General features: G+C 36.3%; 1 protein-coding gene across 3 annotated transcripts in view; it reads left to right on the top strand.

The window, feature by feature from the left end:
- Window positions 1–1165: 1165 nt before the first annotated feature.
- The window catches only part of LOC125681261 (sodium- and chloride-dependent taurine transporter-like), a 28465-nt gene continuing 18014 nt past the window's right edge, over window positions 1166–11616 (top strand). Inside the window, exon 1 of one of the 3 annotated variants that reach the window (XM_048921277.2) lies at window positions 1166–1755. In XM_048921277.2, the coding sequence (XP_048777234.2) occupies window positions 1575–1755 (181 nt within the window). In that variant the 5' untranslated portion in view covers window positions 1166–1574. The remainder of the gene's footprint in view (window positions 1756–11616) is intronic. The other 2 variants (XM_048921276.2, XM_048921279.2) reach the window with 2 other exon arrangements.

Genomic DNA, 11616 nt, shown 5'->3' with positions numbered 1-11616 from the left:
CAAGTTTGTTCAAAGGGGAGATAATCACAAAAATGTAAAAATAGGGTGGGGTCATTTAAAAATCTTCTTCTCAAGAACCACTGAACCAGAAGAGCTGAAATTTATATGAAAGTTTTCTGACATAGTGTAGATTTAAGTTAGTTAAAAAATCATGGTCCCGCAGATTGGATGGGGCCACAATAGGGAATCAAAGTTTTAAATGCAAATATATAGGGAAAATCTTTTAAAATCTTCTTCTCAAGAACCACTGGGCCAGGAAAGTACAAATTTACGTGAAAGCTTCCTGACATTGTGCAAATTCAAGTTTGTTAAAATAATGGCCTTCGGGGGTAGGATGGGGCCAGAATAGGGGATCAAAGTTTACATACAAATACATGTTTATAGGGAAAATCTTCGCAAGAACCACTGGGCCAGAAAAGTACAAATTTACATGGAAGCTTTCTGACAGTGTAGATTCAAGTTTGTTAGGATGGGACCACAATAGGGGATCAAAGTTTTACATACAAATATATAGGGAAAGTCTTTTGAAATCTTCTTCTCAAGAACTATTGGGCCAGAGAAGTTTACATTTACATGAAAGCTTTCTGTCATAGTGCAGATTCAAGTTTCTAAAAATCATGGCTCCCGGGGGTAGGTTGGCGCCACAATAAAGATCAAAGTTTTACATGCGAATATATAGGGAAAATCTTTAAATATGACTCAGGTGAGCGATGTGGCCCATGGGCCTCTTGTTAGAGTGTTTAATTAGCCGTATTATGCTTTCCATGCCCAATTTTTTCTGGGTCGGGTATAACAAATAATTTCCTGGTAAAATATTTTACAAAAACAGCGGTCATCGATGATTGTCCCGTGATTTAAATGACTGAATCGACGCTTTTACCTTGCACATATATTGTATATATGAAAAACTTGCACTCTTTTAAACTCCGACAGAAGCTCTCAATAAAGCGATTGCAAGGACGCATTTATATACAATATTTATACACGTAATGGAAATTTTCCTTCAAACTTGAATTGACAATTTACACACTAGCGCAACGTCACAGGTACACACACACACATCTGTTGTCAGTAAATCTGCAAAGGTGAAAAATGAAACGGATATAAAATCAACGAAATGTTAAAACCTTATTTTGTATGAGTCACTATTTCATATATATATATATATATAGACATAAATATCGAGAGATGTAGTGAAAGTCGGCTTGTCTGTATACCTGTCTCTTCGCAGGTGAGCTTTTAAGTAAAGTCACCCATAGTAGGTCTATTGATCTCATATAGGCCCCTCCCTGTCAATTCTTTGTATACCGGTTTTAGCTTTTTTTTTTCCTACGGAAAAGTATCAATGGATATCGTGTTTTAATGAACTTTTGTATTGCCGACCTTTCCAAAGAGCCCTTGAAAACTGTTGCAAGGTTGGGTGATTTTCTTATCAAACCGTGCGTATTAAATATACTTGTACACATACGAAGCTCGTTGTTTACTGCTTCTCTTGGAATTTTGTTTATGGGTACCGGTTGAAGAAACGTGAAACTTTACTCAACTAGTTGTGTCCCCCCTCAAGTTTCCTCACCATGGGAAAGAAAAGTGAGGCGAATAATGTTGAGTTGGAAATTCGCGAAGAGCACGATACAGACATCAAGAAGAGAGAAACATGGACCAATAAAATTGACTTTCTTCTGGCGTGTATAGGATTCTCCGTGGGTCTAGGAAATGTCTGGCGCTTTCCCTACCTGTGTTATAAAAATGGAGGAGGTAAGCAGATGCTTTATTAACAAGATTAAGTTGTTGTTCCCTTTAATGATGATTACTAGATGAACTTTAATTGGCACGCACCGTTTGCATGAACCGTGGACTACTATTGAGGTTACTCGCGACACAGAGTCCTATTTGGATGCTAGGCACGCTATAGCATAAGTATAAGTAATTAGATGTCAAAAAGCAGACCTGGGGTTATCCAGGCATGTCACTATTTCCCTCGGACTAAAGCTTGCAACATTCACTGGTATAGGGTGTTTCTCTGGGAGAAACTCTTTGAAGTCTGGACAATAAACAATAAAGCTGTTTTCAATGCGTATGTAAAATAACAAATTAGGATAGCCCATAAGATGACAAGGTGTTTACAATAGACAGCAGAATATTTGTTCTCTTGTGTACACATTAATTAATTTCCATATACCTACCTTAAAACTTGTTAATATTTTGTATTTTTTTCCTGTTGATTGATGCGTCTTGCATTTGTTTATAGTCGCACCTGACGTAGGTAATTTCCCCCTTTTCCCACTTAGTCCTCTCCCCTCATACACATGCATAAACTATTTTCTTTTTCACCCATCTTTTATAAATTTTTATTTGATCAGAACGAATGCGTTTGAAAAAAATAATTCAAAATCAACTATTTATAACATTTCCACATTCAAAATTACATAAGAAATCAGTAAAATTTACCACTGTATGCCTTGTAGATTACCAAGAATCAATAACTTAATTGCATGAGCACTGTTTGCAACTCAAACTATGTTGCTTTGAACACTTGTAGAATTTACATGTAGCAAGTCAGATTATGGCCGCCGTTTATTTTGATAGACCCGATAATTCCTTACTTGATTGACTGATTTTCGATACAAGCAAATCGACCCCTTGTTTTCTGTTGCTTTGATTATCGATAGTTAATTATGATTTGTGTTAATCTTTGATCTTAATCCCAGTAGCACATTCCTTTATGTTATGAAGTGTGGAAGTCTTCTACACGATACTCTACCGACCTAGCAGAAATTGGAACGTATTGGCCAACATGAATTTACATTTACTGCTCGTTTTACAGCTTATTTTACTATTATCCCCAAGCACCTATTGTGCTAGTGTCTTTTTTCTACCATGATTAAAATCTCACGTTCTTTTTATAACAAGGCCGGTTGCTTTGTTTGTTCTAATGTTTAAAAAGCCAGAGAAGGCCTTGGATATACCGGATTGAATAACATTTCATTTATTCTGCGTATAATGTCTATTTACACGATTAAGATATTGTGTGGTGGTACTCAGGGCCGTAAGTAGGGTTCTAAATCAGGGGAGGCAGGGGATTGGGGGCCGCCGATTGACTTTACGACTGAAAATGACACTTTTTAAATCCCAATTTATCATGTTTGTGTTTCATTTGTACTATGTAAAGAATCGTAATATGGTGTCAAAGACAAAGGTGCTTGTCTTCATTTTAAACATATATCCTATAATATAACATTTATATAATTTTATTTTCTTTTTTGCCAAAAAATCAGACGAGGCAGTTGCCTCGTCTGCCTCATCGGCAGTTACGGCCCTGGTACTAGTGTGAATTTCGTTATGATATCGCCAACAAGTTCGGAATGGATGCACTATAGAACTGTGTTTCAGTCTGAGCAAGATACACAGGTCGGGTTCCTTCTGAAAATCTTGAAAGCGCTTACAAGACATCACGACGTTTTTGTTACAGTTCAGTGAATAATGTATGTGTAAGGACATGCTAAAACGATGCTTAAATACACTCTACCTTATAAAACGAAGACAGAAAAATGTACTTGTTGTGCTTATTTTGATTTGCAATTTCATCACGCAGTAGATTCACTAATGGAATGGTGGGTCATGAGTGCATTACAATGGAAGCAACAGCACTGCATCAAGTCATAGGATAACAATAAAAGTTTTTCTATTGAAAAGATCCACAATTTAAAAGATGCAAGGATTTACAACACACAGAGAGAGAGAGCTGGAGAGAGAGAGAGAGAGAGAGAGAGAGAGAGAGAGAGAGAGAGAGAGAGAGAGAACTAAAAACCAACAACACTCATCATACAAAGGTCTAATAAATAAGGATATAACTAGCACTAAGGACGATAGAATATTTATATGATTTACATAGAAATGACGACTAAATAAATAAAATAAAAATTGCAAATTAGCATTAAAACTAAAATGCAAAAGCTGAGAACAAACATAACATCTACATGTTGTAATTGATGTAAACGTTTTGTTTGTTCTCAGCTTTTGTAGTTTAGTTTTAGTGCTAGTTTGCATTTTTATTTTATTTATCTAGTTTATGGTCATTTCTATTGTTCTGTCGTCCAGAAGAGAAGACAGGTCGTCCCGTACATTTGACAATTTCATATTGTTCGTGTTCGTTGGTCATTGATAGTTAGTTATATATATATATATATATTACACACACACACACACACACACTGTCTAACATAGCTCACTGGTAGAGTGTTCGCTTCGTAACCGGGAGGTCGTGGGTTCGAACCCCGCTCGTGTCATGGCCGTGTCAAACTTAAGACGTAAACATAGGTAATGATTGTCTCGGCATTTAGAAGTGAGAATCACAGGTCTTTCGAATATGACCTTAAAAACGGAGGTCTTGTGTCGCGGCAGACGTTGGCACGTTGAAGAACCATCACTGATACGGCCGTAAGCGCTAAGCATAGGTCTAGATTTGTAGTACCAAACCTACTACTGAAGACGTCTCAATATGAGTGGAAAATTCTCGACGGGACGTAAAATAAAAAAAAATAAAAAAAGCACATGCCATATCGTCCAATAGTCAGTGCCATTATACATCATTGATTTACATCTACGTCAACATGTAGGGGATTTACCGTCACACCCGAAAAACATGGCTGTAATACATGAGGGTATTGAGTCTTGTAGATAGGTTTGGAATGATAGGGTCATTCAATGTCCTTCAACTGAATCACTCATTCAGCTTCTTGATCATGCCCTCAAGTTTGATAACTTCACGTTCAACGGTGAACACTACCTGCAAATCAGTGGCACGGCTATGGGAACTAAAATGGCACCGTGCATCCTATGCCAACATCTGTATGGAGAGACTGGAATGTCACCTCTTATATCATTCTATAGTTACACTTCTTAGCTATGTTTCATTGATTACATTGAGATGAAGTGAGTTGACGGTCGTGATGGCCTCGATGACTTTATCAAGAATGCGAACTCTTTCCACTATGTCATCAAGTTCACTGTGACAATTTAAAATTGTCCGTGTCATTGGTCATTTGAGTGTTTTGTATAATTAGGTAAGGGTTTGAACGTTATTGTTGTGGGCATAAACTTCTTGTTAAGATTCTAGATGAATCAGACAGCAGAAAATAACTGTTTATTACTGGTTTTCTTTTCAGTTTTTTTTTTTATGTCCGATCCACTTGCTTAGACATTTAAAACTTTGAAAAGATTGTTCGGTAGGTCATGAAAACAAGCGATGACCAGTTCACACAGAGAACTAATGCCTTTTCAAACAATAAAAACGGGGAACCAAATTCAACCAATATTTGCCTTTAGTGCTTTAAAAACTACCTACTTGAAATGGAAATGAGCCATGCTGGTCGGGATTTAGAATTATATAAAATTTTCCAGCCGCTAGGTTTCCTAAAATGATCATTTAAAGTCCGTGGAGCTTCCTCTGCTATACATACCATGGGGATTTCATTTTCACCAGCTTGAATGAGTGTATGACGTGTTTAATATATAAAACATACACTCACACACACAACACCTAGTGACAGCCAAGTAAACCAACTCCACATCTCCAGCACGGCCAATGTGTGGCAACATACCTTCAAATAAAAATGGTGTCTCGTAAGAAAAAGTTCAAAACTAATATGTAATATAAAGGAAGATTTTACAACCTATAACGCCTCACAAAATACCATGCGTGTACAAATCGTAAGCCAGATTAGATGTAATATTATGGAAATGCAGATGCTTTTTAAATGTGACCTCCCACAGATCTAAAGGTAATTTATCACAAACACGTTTGCATCACTGCATATTCAGAATCAGTCCTTCCGATCTAAAACCAAGTTAAACATTCAGAATCAATACTTCCGATCTAAAGCCAAGTTACACCTTCCGATCTAAAACTACGTCACACATCCCATTTGCTTTTCTGACACTGATTGCATCGACGTAAAAATTCTTTCGTCAGTCGATCATCATTGATAGAAGAGCATGTATATTGGTGACTTCAGTTTTCCACACAACACATGCTGTCATCTGTGCATAACCAGTTAAATTTTGTCAATTTTAAGTTGTCAATGAAGTCTACTAATCTGGAGCGCGCGGTAACTTTAGAAATGTACACATTAAAAAATATCCTTTTCTAATTGAAATGATGCAATTGTAAGCGTTGGATGATTTATTTATTTATTTATTCATTTTTTTGGAAAAATACATTGCTATAATTACAGCATGGTACACATTCAAATATTCATGACGCGCTAATTAGAACTACATTGTACTGGTGTCTCAGTCTCAGAACGGCTGTTCCAAGGCACAATACACCCAAGAGTTCCATTCTTATTAAAACTTCATAAAGCGGCAATGACTATAAAGAACCAACGGGGGAGGGGGGGGGGGTATGGCAGAAGGTTATTGTCTCGACAAGACAGACTTGCACATGTAATTAGTCAAACGAGACAAATACCGAATTCATCACTCCTACTAAAAGCATGAAAACTAATGTATACTCATTTGAGTCACAATATTTCTCTGAAACGCGAATGTACAGATAGTTAATGATTTATAGTTTATCGTTTATCATTATTTTTGTGAAAACTTGTTCGAGGAATATTTTACAATGAACAAGTGAAGACAACAAACGGTGAACAATCTCATAAATCCCATAAAGAATACAAAATTAAGAAAAGGGCAAACACGGACCCCTGAACATACCAGGGGCGGGACCAGATGCCTAGGATGAGTACGCATCCTCTGTTAACTGGTTATATCCACCGCGAGCCCTATATCTTGATCAAGTAAACGGAGTAATACGTAATCAAAATCAGAATGTAAAGAACAATTAGTATGAAGCACGTCAGACAACATTCGACCCGTGATAGCTTGTATTAGCAAATTAGATCATTATAACGACCATAGAATTTGAGAAATGCTGACTCTAAACGACTATTAAAACACTGTAACATCAACTTGTTTGTCGATAGCTTGTCTCGGTTTAAAAATTGATCATACGGAGAGCATGTTCTCGCGTATCAAATCAGTTGAGAGGCATGCTCATAAATACTTAGTACCTTGTTTGTTTTACTATTCAGTATCTTTATACGAGTTTCATAGAAAACCTAATTTTAACTGTCTCTCCGTAGTTTAACACATTGGTCACCGTAAATCTGGATTATTTTGGGCGTAGATTTATTTTTGTGAAATCATGTTCAATTGCTATTCATTTTTACGTCTACAATTTTGTTTACTAATTATATATGACACCTATCCCCCCCCCCCCCCCCCGAAAATATATTCATGACATCTCGTAATCAGGTTAAAGGTATTCAACGTTTAATCATTCTTCTATTTGTTGTCGTCATCTCACCTTTTACAATCTCTGTCCTTGACCTTGAGCTTAAAGGTACCACAGTGATCACACACACACACACACACACACACACACACACACACACACACACACACACACACACACACACACCCGCAAACGAAGTTTAGGGGGGGGGTGTTAACTTGTACATTAGAATCAGCATGTCCGTCTGTCCATCCGTCTGTCTGTAGACATGATTTTGTCCGGACATTATTCAACAGATTTTTCTGAAAAATTGTCACTCTTTTCTCACCAAATAAAGAAGCGCGCCTGATATTTTCATCATGATTGGACAATTATTCTTCATTTTAAATGCGTATTTTCGACACTGCTGACTTAGTTATTTTGCCCCCCCCCCCCCCCCATCAAATGTACTCTCGTACGAAATTATAGGGTTATATTGGAATTAGCACATGTCAATCTGTCTCTCCGTGTGTGGAAAACTTTTTGTCGGGAGAAATGAAAGCAACTTAAGAATTCACAATTCTTTGTAGAGGTGACTCGTATAGGGAACAATACATAACTTTTCTACTTATTTTCTTTTTTGATATCAACATTATGAATCGCATAGATTAGGTGAGCATTTTAATCAAATTTTGTTTGTTAGTGTCAACTTTGGCAACACACTCCAGAGCTTATTGACTTGGTACCATTCTTTTCTGAAAACCCACGAGAGGTATTTGATTCCGGACAGTTCTAGTTTTACGTACTAGTAGATATCAGAAATATTTTATTCAAGTGTCACATTACCAATACAATACCAACATACAATTCATATTTATATAAAACAATGTTCCAATATTAAAAGCATTGGTATCCAGCCATATTGACTTATGAGACATTATCATTGAAGTACATATCGTAATACTACTGTCATATAAAAGATAAACAGCAATAAACTGATCAACTACGTCATATACATGTACATATAATAATAAATAAATAATAGATGAATTAGTAAACTACGTCAACTGTTTCCGACGATAAAACATTATATACTGCCTTTGCTTATTATTGGTTTATATACGCATATTTTTGCAACTGAAGTCATATTTCATTTGAGCATTTTTTGCCGTTTTACAAGATCTTGTAAAACCTTTGAGACGTTGACAGAATCACAAAGAAAAGTCATTACTGGAGCAATCGTTTATCTAGTTTTTATCCAGCTCCTCAGCGTCAACAGTGCAAGAAAACTCTGTAACTGAGGAGAGTATATTTTAAAAGTATTTAAAATATCAAGAACACTTTTGTCGCTAGCTTATTTTACGTATTTTTATCTATAATTTCCCCTCAAAGACGTTCTTTTTACCAATACGAGTCGGGCACATAATATAATTTCATTATTGGGTGTACAATTACCTGTATATAGCTATTAAAGAGAAGATCAAAGACTGAACACTTTGATCCGTCATAAGTATATATATACTAAGGTCATGGTATTTGAAAACCGAGCGTTGCTGAAAGCCTGGTGACTACTTAGATATTTGACCCCCCTCCTCTCTGACACTTAAGGAATTCTTTGTAACATGTTGCATAAGATGTTGCTCTGAATTTGTAACTAGGGTGAATATTGAGGATATCATCGGTTTCAGCGGTGTTGTTGCTTAAAAATACACGTGTATCTAGTACACTCATTTCCGAATGGAAATGTTCCGTTATTATTTTCAGGGTTTGGGTTGCTCGTGGGACAATCAAATTATGACGTATTACTATTTCCCTCCAATGCCCGAAGTCGTTGGTGTGCTAAAGAAATTGCATATATAATGTGCGTAACAATCAATTTAAAGATAGATAAATATAGGATGTCGTGTGATAATAGGTAATTTTGAAGATTGAATCGAGCAGACTAGATTCGATCTAGTAACAAATTCACACAGACCCAAGATTACGAGTTCAAGCTTTGAATTAGGTGATATACTTGCCAGTTTTTAGATTTCTTTAAAACCTGTATAATCAACGCACATAATAGAAAGAAAATAACACGGATGAAGAAAGGCAAGACGAAATGGTCTTTCTTGTTGACATAACCTACATGACAACAATCATTGTGAGAAAACTATAATTTCTTTTGTATCCTCCAACGTCATTTAGTAACGAACACTTCAAAAATAAATGTGCTGAAGTTTTCTGAAGAAGATTAGGTTTTATGGACATGCATCACGATCTAATTTGAATCATTGAAATATTGGTGATGCATTGCTTAATATTGAACATTGAAATAAAGCATATATTATTAGATCTTCTTGAGAGCCACACACGTGCAATTTATCAATTGATTTGCAAGTTTTACACTCTACACACAACAATCAAAAGTGGGAGTAGACACAACCTTGACTTTTTCGGTTCTTGTTTATTCGTGGCAGTGATTTTAAGGATGAACAACACATCGTTATAATTGCTGACTTCCGTATAAATATTAGCAATACTTGATTATGCCTAGCTGAATAGCTCAGTAGATAAACGTGTCAACTACTGATCTATAGATCGTGGGTTCGAGTCTAGCAGGGTTTTAATTTTTTCCCTTCAGGTCACTTTCTTTTAAACTGCATTTGAAAAAGCTTAATTTGAATGTTTTCAATTTCAAGGTTGTTCAAACTAAGGACCACATCCTTTTTGAAGTGAGATAATTAAGAATTAGTACAATTTTGTTGCATCTTTTAAGATTATTTATTTCAAGAACCACCGGGTCAATTTCAATCAAACTTGGCACAAATCATCCTTTGGTAAAGGGGATTTAAAAAAAAATTCAAATTATGGACCTTGCTTCCTTCGAAGGGGAAATAATTTTTAAAAAGGAAAAGATAGGGTGAGGTCATTAGAAAAAAAAATCTCCAGAACTGTTGGGCCAGCAAAGTTGAAATTTACAAAAAAGCTTCCTAACATAACGTACATTAGTTTTGTAGATTCAAGTTTGTTCAAATCATGACACCCGGCTGATAGGACCACAATCGGGAATCCTATGAAGAGAAAAATATCTCTGAAAACCTTCTCAAGAACAACAGGGCCATGATCAATCATGGTATTATATGCATGCATCCCCGTTTCAAGTTTGTTCAAATTGTGACCCACGGAAGTAGGGTGAAGTCACAAAAGGGGATCAAAGTTTTACACGGGAATATATATATAGGGAAAAATCTTCCTAAGAACAGCAGTGAATAGAACTGCTGTCATTAGCAAGCATCCCTAGGTAGTGCAGATTCAAATTTATTCAGATCATAATTCCCAAGGGTATGTTCGGATCAAAGTTTTACATAAGAATTTATGGGGAAACATCTATAAAAAGCTTCGTCTCAACAACAACAGGACCATGATTAGCCATATTGATATGCGAGCATCTACAGATAGTTCAACTGTCAGTTTGTTCACATCAAGGGCTCGGGGGTAGGGAGGGGCCACAATAGGGGATCAACGTTTTATATGGGAGTATACGGGAATTTAGTTAAAACAAAATCTTTTGAAGAGTAGCAGGGCCACACTAAATTATATCGAAATGCAAATGTTCCCAAATCATTGGATTCAAGATTTTATGCCCCTGCAACTATAGTCGGGAGGTATATTGTTTTTGTCCTGTCCGAAACTTTAACATTGCTCATAACGTTTGGATAGTGAATGATAAAGCTATCATATTTCATGTGTAAATTCCTTGTGAAAAGATTTTTTTTAAAGCACAAAATGTTTAACCTTGTGACCTTGACCTTGGAATTTGGCCTACTTTTAAGAAAACCTAACTTATTAAATATCTCCCGAACTACTTAACGAAGAACTTTCATATCTTATATAGATTTTTTATGGCAAGCCCTTTCTTTTGATATTATGATCTGTGACCTTTAACTTCTTCAGAGCAGAACATTCATGTTAATCAAATTGGTATTGCGGCATTTCCATTTTATGTGAATTCAATCTAGGTCATGTCATGACGCTTTGGGGCTGGGTTGGGACCGCAATATCGGGTCAAAAGTGTTCATGGATTGAAAAAAGAAATCTTTTATAAATCGCAACAGCTGAACAACATGGTGACTCAGGTGAGCAATGTGGCCCATGGACCTTTTGTTGCAAATCACGCTAAAATGTTGTTGTAAGACATATCTGTTTTAACTAGACATCAAGTCAGTTATGAGGAAGATGCAAACCATGAGCAGAATCTGCTCCGAGTGCATTAGGAGAGGATAGGGCGATGGCAATCACATAGGATTAAATAATGCTTTGTCCCAGACTACGCTGCTGTCTCTATACCTTCCAATTTG

This window comes from Ostrea edulis, chromosome 2, assembly GCF_947568905.1.
Source record: "Ostrea edulis chromosome 2, xbOstEdul1.1, whole genome shotgun sequence".
Taxonomy (NCBI): domain Eukaryota; kingdom Metazoa; phylum Mollusca; class Bivalvia; order Ostreida; family Ostreidae; genus Ostrea; species Ostrea edulis.
The sequence above is the reverse complement of the archived record's forward strand: the minus strand, read 5'-3'. Positions and strand labels throughout refer to the sequence as shown.